Source organism: Coffea eugenioides, chromosome 7, assembly GCF_003713205.1.
Source record: "Coffea eugenioides isolate CCC68of chromosome 7, Ceug_1.0, whole genome shotgun sequence".
In the NCBI taxonomy this organism is placed as follows: domain Eukaryota; kingdom Viridiplantae; phylum Streptophyta; class Magnoliopsida; order Gentianales; family Rubiaceae; genus Coffea; species Coffea eugenioides.
Genome location: NC_040041.1, coordinates 14,116,511 through 14,135,610, shown reverse-complemented (window position 1 = coordinate 14,135,610; position 19,100 = coordinate 14,116,511). Strand labels below are relative to the sequence as shown.

General features: G+C 36.2%; 2 protein-coding genes across 2 annotated transcripts; one reads left to right on the top strand and one right to left on the bottom strand.

Moving 5' to 3' along the window:
- Window positions 1–6,637: 6,637 nt before the first annotated feature.
- On the top strand, window positions 6,638–9,092 carry LOC113778565 (pentatricopeptide repeat-containing protein At2g13600). The gene has a single exon (XM_027324004.1). The coding sequence runs from the start codon at window positions 6,695–6,697 to the stop codon at window positions 8,807–8,809; it is 2,115 nt and encodes a 704-aa protein (XP_027179805.1). The 5' UTR covers window positions 6,638–6,694; the 3' UTR covers window positions 8,810–9,092.
- A 6,477-nt stretch (window positions 9,093–15,569) lies between these two features.
- Window positions 15,570–18,893, bottom strand: LOC113777539 (ABC transporter G family member 5). The gene is made up of 2 exons (XM_027322658.1): window positions 16,872–18,893; window positions 15,570–15,987 (listed from the first exon to the last, which is right to left on the bottom strand). The coding sequence occupies exon 1, from the start codon at window positions 18,809–18,811 to the stop codon at window positions 16,883–16,885; it is 1,929 nt and encodes a 642-aa protein (XP_027178459.1). The 5' UTR covers window positions 18,812–18,893; the 3' UTR covers window positions 15,570–15,987; window positions 16,872–16,882.
- Window positions 18,894–19,100: the final 207 nt, after the last annotated feature.

The following is a 19,100-nucleotide window of genomic DNA, read 5'->3' as shown; positions in this document are numbered from 1 at the left end:
CACATGAAAGAATGAACGCCGCAAGAGCTGCCATTATGCTTCAAAATAACCAGCTGGTGACCAAATGTGAAGAATTCAAAACTATAATCTAGTCATTGCAGAAACCGTGGCCAAGTATAAAGTGGCTCTTAAAAAAAGAAGAAGAAGTGACTCCAAAGGGAGGAAGTTGATATCTCTAATTGTAGTGGTGCTTATTGTAATTGTAATTGCAGTAATGAAAGAAAAGAAAAAGGAACAAGTGTATTTCCTGCCATGTAGGCCTGTCAATCGAGCCTAATGAGCCGGGTTTTCATAAGCTCAAACTCAATTCATTTAATTTGAAACATTTTCGGGTTTCAGGTTATGAGTTTCGGGTTCATAAATGTAAAGCTCATACTCATCTCACATAATATTAGGGTTGTGAGCTTTAATCGGATTTAGCCCAAACTCACTTATTACTCTTTAATTTTCTTAATACAATTACTATAACTATTAAGTTATAAAACTAATTTAACATTTATAAGACTATAATATTAAAACTAAATATGAACAAATAATAGTTCTTAAAAAGTATATAAACCAAAAAATTTTCAACAATATTTATATTTAATTAGTTCAAAATGCATGAAAAATAGTAATAAAACATGCGATCATAAGCCAATACATCTTTAAAAGTTGAAACTTTTTTATAATCTTGTGATTTGAATCCAAACATGCTTGATGATTTGTGTTTGTAGACCAAAAAGAAATCCTATTGGGTTTGTTTGGATACACTATTATTTCAAATAATATTTCGCTTACATTATAAACACATTTTTCAATCAATCTTTTTATATTCCCAATCACATTTTTATCTCACATACATCACATCACAAAAAGTGCTACAGTAATTATTTCAATTAATACTCTATCCAAACAAGCCAACACAAAAATTTACTCAACCAATAAGAAAAGTTAGAGATTCAGTTATGCATTACTAATATTGGCTCTCAAGATAGCTCATGAAAAAGTCTTTAGATGTATTTTTGTATTTTGTAATTTATATATATTTAGTATTTAATAATAATATATTTGGATATATAATTATACATAATATCAAAATATAAATATTATATATATAGGTAATTAAAGGACCGAACCTATATCGGGTTTGAGCCTAATAAGACCCAAGCTCGACTCATATTTAATTCTGACCTAATTTTTAGGCTCAAACTCAGACCGGCTCACTAAAAGGTCGGGCTCATCGGGCTTTTTGTCAGGCCGAACGAGTCGAGCTCGTGCTGGCCCAGCCCTATTGACGGTCCTACTGCCATGAATACCAAGTAATATGAATCTTTTAAATTAGTATAAAATTATGGTTTGTTGTAAAAAGCACCACAGTGTTGGTTTCATGCTAGGGAAAAAAAGAAAGCACTGTAGAAAAAATAAGCAGCATAACAATAGAAAGAGCAAAGGTAGTAACTTCATAAACCAATCCATAGTTCATTGATGAAATACTATAAAGCATACTGCATAAACTAACAGGAAGAGTATCTTTCACCTTACTAATACAAAATACCAAAATATCATATTCTAGTGTTCAACCAAACAAAAAAAACCATATCTGTTGTCTAAATCCTTCAAAAGTATGTATCCATTATAAAAGAGGACTATATCCTTTACTGGCTATATTATCATCCTAATAGTTAGATGAACCTTTGTTAGGTGGTACCTGAGAGTTTTGATGCACACATGTTCTAGTGCTGGAAGATTGACTAGATAACAAAACATCACCAAATCTTGTTGAATGCCTTTGGATCTGGTACAAATAAAAACAAGATATTGGTCATGTATATATACTTTATCTTGCCTGTGAATTGTATATGAACTGCAATAATAATATATACTTGAGTAGTGGATATACTACCGTCATTAGCATTAGTATTAGTGCTCAATTTTGAGCCTCCAGTCGGGGGATCATTTGTCCACTAGTTACACATAACATTAGTTAGTTAAAATGTAGCTGAAATTAAGCAAAAGTGTACAAAAATACAGCTTAAATACTTACCATTTGAACTGTCCGGGTTTCAAAAATGTTATGAGGTTGCATGGCCACCCTTGCCACCTGCCATTAATGAGAAAGACATTAGTACAAGTTAAAAATGACAAAGTCTAGAAATATACATAATGCCTAAGATAATATTAGATTACCACATCAGTTGGGATGAAGTTTCTATCATCGGACATGTCAATACCATTCCAATTTCCAAATCCAGAAGGCGGTGGAGGACATCCTGAAAATGCATCTCTCCCTCTTTTCCCTCTTCCCCCACCTCTAGCTGATGATTCCACTTCCCTACCATTACCTTTTCCCCTACCATTACCTATTCCCCTTCCATTACCTCTTCCATTACTACTAGTTACATTGACATTAGTACTCTGTGTGTCCACATTAACTGTTCTCGGTCTTCCACCAACATTTTTTTTGGGGCTGTACCTCCTCCCCTTCTTGTTTGAGTGGCACCTTCATCCTACAAAAGTAACCAAATTAGTAAATAAACTAGTAAAGAAATTATTAAACACAATTTAAGGCATCATACACAACCTGTCTGGGTTGCTTGCATGTCTTCTTATTACAACCAGGCATATTACAGTTGCTACAGTGGGCTATAGTACCCTTTCTGGATACCACATCACCATTCACTACCTCATCTGCACTTTTTCTATAGCTTTCTTGGTCTATCAGGTCTTCTCCTTTAGTTTTGGTGGTTGAATGGGCAATCCACCTATTTGAACCCATAGATTATCTTCTGGAATAGGAACCCTCATACTCTTATAAGCTCCACAATAGTACTCTACACTATAGTATGGATGGACAAGGTCTCCTGGTTCTTGATCAGAATCTATAATTGCTACACATGCATGTACACAAGGAACACCAGTTATATCCCATTCTCTACAAGTATAAATTCTTACATTCAGGTTAATAATTTTGTGCCCTGCATAGCCTGTGATCTCCCATATGCCTTGACCTGTTTGAACAGCTTCATATTCCACTGCTCGTGCTTTAATTTCCTCCACCTTGTCATGGATTCTTGGACAAATTTTTCCCTTGACCTTAGATATGAATTCGCTCTTTTCTTGGTATCTACACATAATAAACTTTCTAATCGTTTCAAACATAGATAAAATTGGCTCCTCCTTTGCCTCCTTAATTTACTGGTTGAAGGATTTACAAATGTTGTTGCTCAAAAGATCGTACTTTGATTTTGGATTGAACATACACCTTGACCAAAGATTAGCTGGAATTGCACTTAACCAGTCATAAGCTTCCCTACGAGCAACCTTGAGTTCTCTCATCTTTTGTGTCCAACCATCTGTCTCATATGCCCTCGCAGCAGCCTACATGATATCTCTAAGTGCCTTGTCCTTAAACCTAAGTTTGAAATTGGCATACATATGTTTAACACAGAACCTATGTTCCCACCCTAGAAAACAACATATCAAATGTCTCTACCAGACCCTACAAAACAGCAACACCATCAATCAGATTGGGTTTAATTGTATAGCAGTAATAAACTAATATATGAATGTTGGAAAAAATAAATGGCAAGTTTACCTTTTGTCTGTCAGAAATGAACACCCAATTCATGTCAGCTGTTGATTCAATATGAGTAGCCAGAAGTTCTAGAAACCAATGCTAGTTTTGCTTACATTCAGATTCCACACATGCCATTTCTATAGGATACATTTGATTATTTTCATCCCTCTCAACAGCATGTATTAGATGTCCCTCAAATCTTCCTTTGAGATGGCAATCATCTAAACCTATAACTGGTCTGCAGCCACTGATAAATTCATCATTTTGTGCCCAAACATAACAAACATTTCCTGAAATATAGGATTGACAGAGGTTGGAACAATTTCTATCATTACATAGGCTGCAGAACTAGGATTTTTCAGCATAATAGTTGCACAATAATTTCTAAATCTGGAATACTGTTTCTTATGATCCCTCAACATTTTAAAAAATGCATGTTTCTTGGTCCTATACACCTTCCATCTCAAAACTCTTAATTTGAACTTTTTTTTAATTGTCTTTTGAAATCCCTTAAGTCCCCAGTCGTGATCATCTGCCAATTCCTTTTTGAAGTATTCAGCCAACCATCTAGAATTGACACTAACATTCTTATAAGACCAATGATATCTATGAGGGGTGCCCTTTATGCTCTTGACCTGCAATGTTTTAGTTTTCCTATAATAACTTGCATATATCCTCCAACCACATTCTCTTTTACATATTGCAATGATTTTGTTACTATCATTTTTTTGGAACTTCAACTCAAAACCTTTAAAGATGGAATACATCCGAATTGCCTTCCTGAACACATGTGGTTGTGAAAAAGGAGGCCTACCACAAATTTAGGATTAGTCATGTCTCTTTCCTCATTAAACTCAAGAAATTGTTCTCTATTTTCATCATCAGAGGATTGAATGACAGTTTCTAGTACTTTAGCATCAACAATATTTTCATGCTCAACGAACTTACCCTCTTTCCTAATCTCATCAAAAGCTCTATACTGATAACTAATTAACTCAACATATTATTGGTATTGTCCTAAATTAATATTGTTATCCAACCCACTAGTTACCTCAGTAGGATCATCATCAATATCACAGCTATCACTTAATGTGTCCCCATCTAAGAAATAATCAAAGTTTGAGTCATATTCAGAAAATTGCTCACTTTCAGGTGTGTATGATTCATCAGATTCTGTTTCTGATTCATTCACATCATGGTCAATCTCTGGTTCAAGATTTTAATTAACCCATCAGCCCCTAAACCACCATTGTCATTCCCAACTCCCTAATTAGCATTCATATTGCCATTACCTACAGTTTCATTACCATCTTACTCATCCTCATTATTTTTTTCTACATCCCCATTATCATTTAGCTCTCCAACATAGATATGAATGTATAGTTCATCCCTAAACATCCCAAACATTTTCATGACTGCTGCTTCACTATTTAGTATTCATCATTTGGCATTTTATATCAAACTTAAGTATTTATAGGCAGTTGTAGTCCTTTTAGCATCCCCCAAATCTCAAATCTTGACATATAATTTGGGTCAATATCATTGAAATATTTTATATTCCAAACCACATATGTTAGTCCTGGATTATATACAAAATGGCCCCCATAATAGACTTCGAATAAGAACATATTTTGCAATTGTGATGACCACACTGTTATGCGACGAAAAAATAATAATACGTGTGAGGAACCACAAAAGCACCTTTATTGAACTTAGTTAACATACTATAATTAGTAATAATAAGCTTAAAACACACTACCAGACACCGACCCATGTTCACACAATAGAATCTTGTAAAGAAACCTACAAACAATCCAATTATAGCATGAAAAGGACAAATAACAAAATTTGGTTGCAATCAGCCCGACAGTAAACCAACATAAGGACCACATGCAATATATTCCATCACAACTATAGAAATATACATTTAAAAACCCAAATTACAAGTTCGGACATCCAAATTCACACAAAAGGCTAAAAGGTCTATTAAAGAAAGAAAAAAGTAGGGCTTTTGCCTATTACCTGATTTGCCGAGTTTCTATAAAGATTCCACCTTGTTTTAGATTCTTCAAGCCGTTATTTTCCCACTTCTAGTCACCCTCTGCAGTGATTCCTCTTTGCTTCTTCCTCGATTATAAGAAAAAAGCAAAAAATTTTGGCAAACTCAAGAATTTTGACAGTGAAAAGAAGTTCAGACTTTTCTTTTGCCTTGAACAGCTGTCCACGCGATATAATGGCAAACTAGGACGAAGGGTGCTTTAGTCTATTCAGTTATTATCTGAGGATAAAATTGTCATTTCACTGATAAAGTAAACGGTGTCTAAAGATCCGTTACTTTTCAATGGAATTTAGGTGCAAAGTGCCTATAAAACATATTTCGGAGTGTATTGTGCAGCAGTTATGAAAGTTCATGGAGGTTTTCTGCATTTAACCCAATATTTTAAATAACTATAATTGGTCCTATAAGCTTTTCTAGATTTTCAATTGTAGCTGTAATTTCTTTACTTCTTCAAATAGGTGTTACAAATTTAGTTCTAAGCTTATCAATTTGTATTTACAGCTTCTAAACATTAAATTTGAGTTAAGTTTAAAGGGTATTGAATTATAGAATGTTTTGGAACAAAGTTTGAGAGATAAAGATTTACATTTTTATTCAGGTTAACAATATATTTATGTGTATTATTGCATATAAAATTATAAAATTTTAACTAATATATTTATAATATTATGCTACGTGGTTCGATTCTCTATTCATATGGTTCGGTTCTCTAGCACCAATCAAATCTATTGACCCGAATCATAATCTTGATTGAGTCACTATTCAGTCCGATTTTGAAAATACTGATGACTTGTAAACCTGACCCTTAATCTTGGCGGAGTTATTATCTGATCCGAATTTGAAAACACCGGTGGTAATGAAGTCCATGTAACGATTTACAACTATTTAAGATTTATCTTGTTGGACACTAAGCTGGCGGGAAGCCGTTCAGAAACAGAGCACCAACGGCTTTACAAATGCATCAGGACCTTCTACTTCTTCAGTGCACATCCTCCAACTTTAAATCCAATGATCTAAATAAGCCAAAATAATCTTAAAAATGTGCCCATCCAATTCTCTGCTTCAAAGATAATGGAATGGCAAGAAATGTATTCTTCAAACAAGTCATTGCAGACCTCTCTCTGCCCAACTCATCGCCGTTTGCTAAACTCTTGGACTCCTGCATCAAATCAAAGTCAGCTCGTGATGTGGTCCGTGTACATGCCCGTATCCACAAATCCCAGTTCAGCCATGAAGTTTTCATTAACAACAGGCTCATTGATGCTTATGGGAAGTGTGGTTCTCTGGACAATGCCCGGAAGATGTTTGATGGAATGCCTCGCAGGAATACCTTCACTTGGAATTCAATGATAAGTGCATTGACGGTGTCTGGATTTGTTTGCGAGGCTGAGAAATATTTCTCTCTAATGCCTGAGCCAGATCAGTGCTCGTGGAACCTGATGGTATCTGGGTTTGCACGTCATGAGTTTTTTATTGATTCGATTGAGTATTTCGTGAAAATGCATAGGGAGGATTTTGTGGTGAATGATTATTCTTATGGTAGTGTGCTTAGCGCTTGTGCAGGGTTGAGGAACTTGAAAATGGGTACTCAAATCCATGCTTCAGTGGCTAAGTCTTTGCACTCAGCTGATGTTTATATTGGGTCTGCGCTTGTTGATATGTACTCCAAGTGTGGGAGGGTGGGTTGTGCTCAGAAGGTATTTGATGGAATGGGAGAACGAAATGTGGTATCTTGGAACAGTCTGATTACTTGTTATGAACAAAATGGGCCTGCAATTGAAGCGCTAAGGGTCTTTGTGAAGATGATGAACTGTGGGATTAAACCAGATGAGATGAGTTTGGCTAGTGTGGTGAGTGCTTGTGCAAGTTCAAATGCAATTAAAGAAGGTAAAGAAATTCACGCACAAATTATGAAGTTTGATGGATTTAGAAATGATATTGTTATATGCAATGCGTTGGTTGATATGTATGCAAAATGTGGCAGAATTTCTGCGGCAAGGTGTATATTTGATAGCCTGCAAATGAGAACTGTGGTGTCAGAGACTTCTATGGTTACTGGATATGCTAGGGTAGCAAGTGTTAAGTCTGCAAGAGCACTTTTTAGTAGAATGACTGAAAGGAATGTAGTATCTTGGAACGCACTTATTGCAGGCTATACACAAAATGGGGAGAATGAAGAGGCATTAGGACTCTTTCTTCAATTAAAACGGGAATCTGTTTGGCCGACACATTACACCTTTGGGAATCTTCTAAATGCTTGTGCAAACCTAGCTGATTTAAAGCTGGGGAAGCAAGCTCATGCCCATGTTCTTAAGCATGGATTTCGGTTTCAGTATGGCCCCGAACCTGATGTTTTTGTTGGGAATTCTCTCATTGATATGTATATGAAATGTGGGTCAGTTTTAGATGGTAGTTCAGTTTTCCGAAGTATGGTTGAGAGAGATTATGTTTCATGGAATGCCACCATAGTAGGGTATGCTCAAAATGGGCATGGAATTGAAGCCCTTGATTTTTTCAGGCAAATGTTGAGAGCTGGAGAGAAGCCAGATCATGTAACGATGATTGGAGTCCTTTGTGCTTGTAGCCATGCAGGACTGATTGAAGAGGGGCGCCTATATTTTTATTCTATGGAGGAGTATGGTATAGATCCCTTGAAGGACCACTATACTTGTATGGTTGATTTACTTGGTCGAGCTGGACTTCTTAATGAAGCAAAAAGTTTGATTGAGTCAATGCCTATGCCTCCTGATGTTGTGGTATGGGGTTCTTTGCTTGCTGCTTGTAAAGTTCATGGAGACATTGATTTAGGTAGGTTTGTTGCTGAGAAGCTTCTTGAGCTTGATCCTAATAATTCTGGCCCCTATGTTCTTCTTTCAAACATGTATGCTCAACTTGGGCTGTGGACAGATGTTAAAAGAATCCGAAAACTTATGAGACAGCAAGGTGTTGTTAAGCAGCCTGGTTGTAGCTGGATTGAGATAGAGAGCAATATGCATGTATTTTTGGTAAAAGATAAGAGGCATCCTCAGAAGAGGGAAATATATTTGCTACTGAAGACACTAACTAAATTGATGAGGCTAGCTGGATATGTACCTGATGTAGGTGCTTTTTATGCTGATGAGGAGTACAGACCAGAGTACACCTCCGTAGATGAATTGAGCTCCCCTTTGCTTGCTTCGGCTGCACTATGAAGAAGCTATTACTTGTGCCCTAATCTTGGGTATTGCCCCTTATGACTTCCTTTTTCAGATGAGATGATGCAACAAATATATGAGGGCAGAAGGTGTTGCAAGCAGCCAGCTTCCTTCTTCTTATTCATGATCAAACAAATATAATAAGGACATAAAGTGTTCCAAGCAGCCTTCCTCTTGATGAAAAATATACAATATACCTACAGTTAGTGCATTCTTTTAATGGTTTATCGTTTAAATATACCTGCTATCACTGTTAGGAGACATATATGTGACCTACTAGTTTTTCCACTTTGCATATAAATTCTTCTTAGTGAATTTTCTGGTGATACGAGATTTCATACTATTCTTTGGTTAATCCACAAGCAGTTATTGCCTTGGGATTGGGGAAGGGGGGAGGTTGGGGGAGGGGAGAGGAGAACCAGCAGGCAAACGAGACCTTATACCAGAATGACTACAGTGAGATTGTATGAGCAAGTGTTTAAACCAAGAATATGATTGGTGTCATCTGCCCTTCACCCACTCTTCTTTGGCTTTATCAATAATAACAGTGTGTAAAGGTCATCTGTTACAGTTGCTGCTAAGAATATCTAGGACATAATTAGAATTCAGGTTGTCATGGTCCTTTACACATCTAAAGAATTAGGAGTATTATTCTTGTCCAGTAAGCAAGCGAACCAGCTGCTTCCACAACTTCGTTTTTGCAACAAGACGAGCTGTAGAGTGACATGCTGTTTCCTCACTCATTTCAGACAGATTGTACTGCAAGATACTCTTTGATGTTGGAGGATTTGGTTCTCTAACTTCAAGACAATTCCATGAAACCTTTGATAGGTAACTAAAAGACTCAGTGCTTCACAGCATTTACCAGCTAATCTCTTATTATTTAGCTTCTATGCTCTTATTTGCTTCCCCATCGTGTACTTTCTCACTCTCTAGAAAGATTGTTCTGTACTTTTAAAGCTAAAGTTTGACTTCAAAAAGAAATTGTACTTTCGGTCTTGTTCTTTTGGAAATACTGCATCTTGTCTTCTTATGAATTCAATATATTAGGTTTTGATTATGCATGAACCACCAAAAAAATTTTTTTTTTTGCTCGTTACTTGGTACAACTCAGTTGTAGAAAGATCCCGTAAAATTTGACGGTGGAGTATAATATGCTTTGTTTAATATTCAGGAAACAAATTGCAAGTTCTTAATGTTTTTGGAATTTCACATTCAAATCATTCATTTTTTTTGCTTGTTGATTAAGTATTGGAAGCCCAGGTCCCTTTCTATGAATTTTAACTCTTTGCCTTGAAGACCGATTATCAAGAAAGAATATGATAAAACTTGTTAGGAGGCCTGAAAAAGCTCTTATTCTGAATATTACCTTGATTTCTACTCTTTGATCAAGATGCACAATTGACTTCCTCAAGGGCCTGATGGTTGAGAAGTTATGTGAAATTTGCATGTAGTATGCTCACCTAGAATAAGACCTTGTATTCAGTAGGAGTTAGCAGAGAAAGCTTTTACATCCAGTTGGGATATTGACAATATGTTTTCTTATCATTGAGATGAATATTCAAGCTTTATATGATGAGAAATATCCTGGAAGACTGGCCTTCATGACATTGTTTTTTCGATCTCCTCAAATTCTTGCTTGCTCAGGTATTATTTATTATTTTGGTTACTATGCTGATTAAATAGTAAGCAATTCTTCACTTTTTCAGCTCTTAAGGATGGCTACTTAACCTCTATATGTGTGTATCTTTGTTGTTATGTATCACTTCATTTTCACTTCCACAGGCCAGCTTCCTCATTTAGGTCATTGATGTCAGAATATTTAATGTGTTCAATCAGGCATTAATTTTACGTGGAGTTATAGTTCCAGCCATGTCTCTACAGTTATCTTTAAGCCAAAGTATGTCTAAAAATACACAAGTTGGTTCTGATATTAAAATTCTGTGGCACCTTTAAAATATTTCTTGTTAAGTAGTGTAAACTAAAAAAAAAGGGAGAGAAAAATACTCTTCTTCATCTCATTCTTGGACTACACAATATACAAATATATATACACAAGTGGATACTATAATCATATGATACTATAATCATACTATTACCTAATTAATATATGATACTATAATCACATGATACTATAATCATATGATACTATAATCAATCAAATCTAATCTTTCCTAATATTTACAATATCAAATCTTTCCATAATATCAGATTACATATCTTCAACACTCCCCCTCAAGATGGAGCATAGATATTAATCATGCCCATCTTGCCACAAATGTAATAAATTCTCGGACCATTTAGAGGCTTAGTGAAGATATCAACTAACTGTTCTCCAGTTCTCACATGACTGGTGCAAAAATAATTTTGTATCTTCCCTTAGCCAAACCGTCTTCTCTTCCCCATCAACGGGTGGGTATAGCACTAGATGCTTAATGGCCCAAAGGCCCATGAGGTTTAATGCCAAACCAAAACTCCTTTCAGATTGGGGCGTGGGCTCCTCAAAACTCTCTTGGACTGGTGCACATGGCACTTGGGGTGGTGCCCTTAGCACAATTAAACTCACTTAACTCCACTATATTTATAACCACCAAAATGAGATATTTCTTTATAAAAGTTTTGATGTGGGATACAATGACATACTCAACAAATCTCCACCTTGGCGTGTATCCAACATCGGTAAATAGTAGACAAATATCAAACAAGCTCCACCTTCTCCGTAAAAGTCCCAACGGATCTCAACGAACCACAAAAGTCCCAACGAACCACAACGAGCCACCAACGAACCAAGATGCAAAGGCTCAACAGGTCCCAACGGGTCAAATCCCACAAAAGGTTCAACAGATCCCAACGGGTTAAAAATTACGAACATGGTAATCTTGTCCCACCTTCTTCTCAAAAGTGACTCAATAGGGTCACGACCTAAAAGTGACTCAATAGGGTCACGTCAAAAGACAAACTGATAACAGAGATTGACACAAGAAAAATCCAAAAGTGACTCAATAGGGTCACGACCTAAAAGTGACTCAATAGGGTCACTCAAAAGACATACTAATAACAGAGCCTGAAGCTCTGACACCATGTAAACTAAGAAAAAAAGGAGAGAAAAAAACTCTTCTTCATCTCATTCTTGGACTACACAATATACAAATATATATACACAAGTGGATACTATAATCATATGATACTATAATCATACTATTACCTAATTAATATATGATACTATAATCACATGATACTATAATCATATGATACTATAATCAATCAAATCTAATCTTTCATAATATTTACAATATCAAATCTTTCCATAATATCAGATTACATATCTTCAACAAGTAGCAAATCACTTAGTGAGATGCTTTCCTGTTCAAGTTGCTGGTGAATCACAGTACCCATCTAGAATGTAATTTACCTTTGTTGTGGTACAACTTCATGCTTTTTGCCATGCATATGTAGCTTTCCCGTGCCATGCTCATAACATATGTGGAAGTAGATGAAGGCCCATGGTTGTATTGCTTCTAGAAGTAGTTTAGGTACCACATTTACTGCATGTAGTCACCTAAGCATAAGCACTTACATGGATGGTTAGAGGACACCAAAGGAGTGTTGCTGTAAACACTGTGCTCTGCAGCATTAGGTTTTTCACTTGCTGCATCAGTTTCTATTTTTACCTGGCATCTTTTTGACATATAAGCATGTTTTTAGCACAGACATTAACTTTAGCATGACATGTCAACAAAATGGGCAATAAACAGTTTACCCAATTTATGCTTCTGGATAGTAGAGGTCTGGATTCTCTTTTGTTGGATAATATCATCGTTCCAAAGGATTAGAATTAATAGTCTGATACCTAAGTCGGAAGGGAGAGCTTAGTGTTTCAATTGGATGCATATTCACAATATATCCACTGTTTTAGTTATTTACCTTCTCTGCATGACCAGAACTCAGTTTTGTTTCTTACATATGCTTTAAGCGTTCTTATACACATTTATAGTTTCTTTGAATCTTAGGTGGGGATGCACAATCAGATTTTTGGTGCTGTAGACATCAGCATCATTCTTCTAATGTGGATTTGATTGAATGGAGAAACAGACACATATTGACAACTGGTGCCTCTTCTTGGTTATTTCATCTGGTTGATGTGCTAATTCTGCTAAGGTACATATACTTGTGAGATTTCCAGAGTGGTAACATATATCTATTTGAATTTTAAACACAGCGAGTAGACAGAATTGAAATCATATTCCTCAGATATGATGCATTTTGGTTGTTCAACCTACATTCTTTTCATTGCAACAGTAGAAGTCTTATTATGGTTATTCGTTTTTGTGAGAATCGTTCTTCCCCTTGCCAGCCACCATTTGTTAATGTGTAGAGCTAGCTCTCCCATATGCTTAGCTCCTCTTTCAAGCAATTTCTGCTGCAAAAAGTCCAATGTCATCCACAATCCCAGAACTTTATAAGATTGAGGCCTAATAGTCCAAGCCAATAATTTTGTATTATTGTATAGGTGTAGCTACACATCCAGAAAGTCTTCTACATGCACAAGATAAAGTAAACTAGTTAATGCCGCTGAATCTGATACCCAATTTTTTTTTTTTTTTTTGGGTTGGGGGGGGGGGGGGGGTTTGGGTTTGGGAGGGAGGAAGGAGTTGGAATTTTGGCTTCTTACAATGGGAGATATGACTGCAGAATCACCACTAACCTTCCTCCAGAACAAGTGGAGCCTCAATGAACTTGATCTTTCCTGTTACAGCAAGCCTAACAATGTGTCAAGCCCTCCTAGGATACTTGATTGTGTCAAGGCTTGCCTGCGGAGATTTCTTAGATAATGGCAATTATGATTCGATCCTAAACCCGGAAATATTATCTCAATATTTGGAAAACCTAGGTCCATAGGGGTTATCAACCCCAAATGTCTTAAAGGATGGAGGCTAAATTGCTATGTTTGGCTTTATAGTGGAATTGGAACCAGAAGGAAATACAATACTTTGATAGAATTTACAAATTTTAGGATCAAGCTATGCAGAATATCGATTTTTATTCTAACTCATTTCAATAATCATAGAGAACCATATATTACCTGAGGGAATTTCATATCTCAGTTCCTTTTTTATGGAACCAAAAACAAGTTCTTATAGATATATTTATATTATGTCAAATTTCAAGGTAAAAGGCAATGAAGGTGGTAAATTGTGCATAATAACATGTAACTTTTTCAAATTTATAACTTTCAGATCTGCATATCATTGCATCCAAATAAAGTATGAACAAACTTTCACCATCTTAAACATAAACTAGCTGATGAGACCATGAAAGTCAATCCTTGCTATTTAAGAGAGTAAAGTGTAAATCTTTATGGATTATTTCCCACCACATATTTAATCTAGTAAATCACCTCTATTATTATCCATTCTCAATGTTTTCTTGTACCAAACCACCTGTCCCTTAGACTCTTATACTTCCAATTCAACTCGAGCTTCATATTTCTTCACGTAGGCCCCCTACCACATTATTGTTTTCTTCTTCTTTTTTGTTTGACCATCTTGTGGCTCACCTTTGCTTCAGTCCCATCTGGTTGACAAAAGTATTGAGCTCGTAATTCAATACCTGTCATATTCTTACTTGATGAATTGCTAAAATATGTATTAGTTAGTATTCATATTGGTAATAATCTGCATGTTTGGCCATGTATATTTGACTCTATGTACATGATCTGAGCTCCCTCTTCTGTATTTAAAATGTGAAGCCATGCATGTGTCGTTTTCTGGTTGCACTAAAGATGAGACGGTCAGTTGTCAACTTGGGACAGATATGGTTGTGTTTTGATACAATTGTGCCTTCTTATTGTTCGGAGTGTACGTGAGAGGTTCTGAATTTGAGTTATTCTACTTACACAAAAAAAAAAAAAAAACAATTGTCTCGTTGTATTTCTTACAAAATTTGATGTATATTTGTATACACTTTCATCATTGGATAAATAACACATACTCTAAACTTTGCATATGTGTAGGTGCATCTAACCGCGATATTGTATACACTGCAAGTGTATATAAGCTTTACTCTTTAAAATAATAAAATATAAGTATACGGCAAATAATGTAAAAATAGAACACCACACTACACAATCGCCCGTAGCTTATTTCCGTTAATTGTCCATTTGGTGGCATAAGCAATGCTGAGCAAGGAATAGTGATCAGTTACACTGTAATGCTCCATTTTTCATCATGCTTTCTTTAGGCATTTGCTGAGTGAAAAAAAAAAAAAAAAAAAAAAATCCCTACTACAACAAAATACTATGAAATAACGGCTTATTAAGTTAATTCTCATTTGTATAAGGTATAAGATATTGTACAAATAATTTGTACGGAATGCAGAAGATGACAAACAAATGGTGACATGCCTGTACCAAGAGTCCGTGATGGAAGTTTGTCAGCACTCAAAAATTGAATAATTTATGCGCTCTTAAATTTGAGACCACTACACCACAGGTCTTTAACAGCACAAAAATTAACAAGAAAGAAAAAGAGATGCACCAGGATGGATGGTGTTACCAATTGGCTGGATGGTGTTGGTTTGTGAGCTCCACCTTAGATTGTGTTTTGCACCAGGATTTCGATTACCTCTGGGTGTTAATCTAACTTTGTTGTGTGACTTCTAGTACTTTTGATTGTTGAAAAAAAAAAGAAAAAGAGATGCAAGTTCTTATCACATCAAGCTCTTTTTTTTTTTTTGAATTATAAAGCAGTAACAATATATATAAAATATCTTCATGAAATCCAGAATACTACAATAGATAAAAACAAATTAATGTAACAAGCTTTCAATTACAATAATGCCCATGATTCTCTTTTCTTGATCCTGCATTGTGATTGATGAGAGCCATGCAGCTTTTGCATTTCATTTACAAAATATATCAAACTGTTTATTGCAGATGATTTGGTCCATCTGGCATCCTTGCAGCAGGCAGTATTCACCCCCCAAGTCACCCATTTGTGGCTGAGCTTCTGATGTTTGTATGATATTTGCTGCTGTCACGAGTGGGAATCTTGGGAAAGCAAGATAAGGGTTAAGGCCACCTTTAGCAGAGGAACATAGTAAAATGTTACCAAAGTAGTTGCTTGGCCTTGTCCAATCCAGAATTTTGTTATAGTGACTGCTGCAACTCTAATTATCTGCAATTTTTGACAGTATCAAGCAAACAGTCACATGCATGTACAGGTAGTTGTTTTGTACACATTTTAAGTCAGATAGTCTGTTAATCTGAATTGTGTTTCTCAAGGAAAAATAGATGAGAAATAAAATTAAAAATCAAAATTTGTAGATTTAAAACAAGTCTAACATGCATATTCATGTATGAGCAACAAATGAAGTAGAAATGGTGTTGGAATTTGGAAGCACCAGAGCATATTCTAACATTTTGGTAGAATGAGAACCAAAATCATTCCATCTTCAAAAGCCAATTAGTCATTGTTCTACATCTTGCAAGTTACAAGCTAATTATATGAGCCTTGGGAGATCAATTTCACTAAATGATATCAGTCCATGCCAGCCAAATAATGTGTACAACCATTTCTCTGTCATGAGTTCCTGTGATCTTCACATGGGATGCTTGAATATAAAACATGATCAAGTACTGCTGCATCTCATGCACAAGGAAACTTCTAGCATGTGAAAATATCTTTTCAATTGGCCAAAAAGTGTTCTTTAACCTAATCAAAGAATTTGAACAAATTTGTAATAACTGTGACAAAATTAAATCCAGAAAACAACAAAACCAGAGGACGATAAACAATGATAAGGCAGTGGAATTCTTATATCTGTGGGTTGGTGGTTCAAGATTTGGCCATGCATATAAAATTATGCATCAAAGACATCAACCACATATAGAACTTCTGCACCTTCAAGAAATAAAATAGCCAATGTAAAACTATTCAAACTATGTGCATGATTGGTCAAATTTTGATCAATAAATATACTAGCCATACGAGGTCCTAAGTCCTCAAAAAGTAAACACAAACACACAGAGAGTGTAGTTAAAGAGAGAATGAGGGAAAACCTGAATTCTCTTCAAATGAGAATCCCTTTGAGTCCTCTCTGGGAGCATCTGCACCTAAGAATGACATAGGAAATGAACCTGTAAATTATGATAAAGCAGATCATTATGGTAATATTCCTCCACCTGCTTTCCTCACCATAACCTACTTCCTTGAGCACATCATCACCACTCACTACACAAGCTCCAAACATGACATCCAAGCATCCAGAGCCAGAGAACTCATTGATCAAGAACCCTTCAAATGGATACTTAAACAAGGATATATAATGCATGAAAATCCAATAATTTGGTATCTCATGCTTGGATATGAAGTATCCTGAGAAAAGGAAAAATGATCCCATCACCCCAGAAATCACTGAATTTCCCACAATGAAATTTGGCACCAAGGCACTGAAACAAACCACCACTGAATTTGCTGTATACAGAATCAGCAAAATCAACAGTAAAAATTGCATGAAAGCCAGGAAACTCCGATGTAATCCGACCAGCCAATATAGAGGAATGCTGAAAAGCAGTGCTAAAATCAGCAAAAATGGCAAGTAAACTAGAGCATTTGCTATAGCATATGAAGAAACTCTGTAGCTTCCACAAGAGGTTTCCTTCATCAGAATCTCCCTTTCTTGCAAGAATATAGGCAGAGCTTCCGTTGTGCTTGACAGGAGAAATGTTAAGACGAATGCAAAGAGACCAACTCTTTCCTCAGCACCAATTAAATTGTACTTGAGATCATAAAAGATTGAGCCTAATATTAGGCCAGAGATCAACATCTGTAGGCTACGACAAGTGAAAAGCTCCTTAGTCCTACAAATGTTTTTCCAAAATCTGTGGCTAAGAATTAGGGTCTCCTTCAATCTAGAATTTGCAAAATGATTAGCAAAATCCATCCCAGAATCCAAATTTTCCCCATCAATCACCTTTGACTGTTGAAATAATTGTTGTAAGGTGAACTTACCACTTCTACTCTGCCCTTCATCTCCTCCTTTCTTTTTCTGAGAAATTTGACGAGACAGCATTTCTTGCTGCAATGCCTGATGCTCCTGAATAACTTCAATGGAGTCAATGGCAAATTCGACAACGTTAACATGAAGAGGAAGCTCTAGTCCCATTACCCTCAGACGCAGAGACAGCTTATCAACGGTGCCATGGTGCAGGACCGTGCCATTTGCCAAAAGAAGAATGGAATTGAACGACTTCACAATTCTAAAACCTGGCTGATGAATACTAAGAATTATGGTTCTTCCTCGAGTTTCTGCCATTTTCTTAAGCATATCAATGATCTGCAGAGCTGAAGTGCTATCAAGCCCTGAAGTTGGTTCATCAAGAAGTAAAACACTAGGGTCATGAATAACTTCAACTCCAATTGAAACTCTCCGCTTTTCTCCTCCAGATATCCCTCTATCTCTATCATCTCCAACTCGAGCATCAGCAACATGACTTAACCCCAACTCTTCCATCAGTGACTTCACCCTGGATTTCAGCTCTGCTTCAGGAAGCCTTAACCGAAGTTTTGCGGTGAACATCAACGTTTCTTGGACAGTGAGGAGAGGGAACAATGTATCCTTCTGTGTCACATAGCCAGAGATTTTCTTGAACCTGGACTTATCAAATGGCTTTTGGTTCACAAAAATGGATGCATCTTGTGGTGTAAGTTTCCCTGCAAGAATCTCCAACAGTGAGGATTTTCCAGCACCACTAGGACCAACAATGGCTAGAATTTCCCATGGTTTTGCTTCACAATTTATGTCCTTCAAAACATGGCGAACTTCAGGGGGATTTCCGACCTTTGGCAGCTCATCTAACTCTTCAGCAGCAGTTTGATGCCTCTGCTTTGCCTCTCTGCTGAAGATTTTAAAAGGGTTCTCTACTTTAGGCTTGGTGATTGTGTAGTTGATACCTAGTGCTTGAATCTCACAACCTTGTTTCTTCACTGAAGACATCATCTCCCCCTTGCTTTCAGTTTTTCTGCCCTCTTTGTTTTTTAACCAAATTAAAGAACAAGTTGGTGAGCTCCTTTTATCACTCTTTGGCCGCTTCTGTTCTCTGTGCTAGCTCATTTTTGGTCATTAGTATTTCCATGGTTACAGTTTTGGTTACAATTTAATATATACAAGACACACTTGTGACTTGCTAAGAAGTGATCATATGCACTCTCTGGTTGGCAGGTGGTTTTCTTGGGTTGATTACTTCCTACATTGTTTGTTTTACTTGGAGAATCAATACTAATTAGAT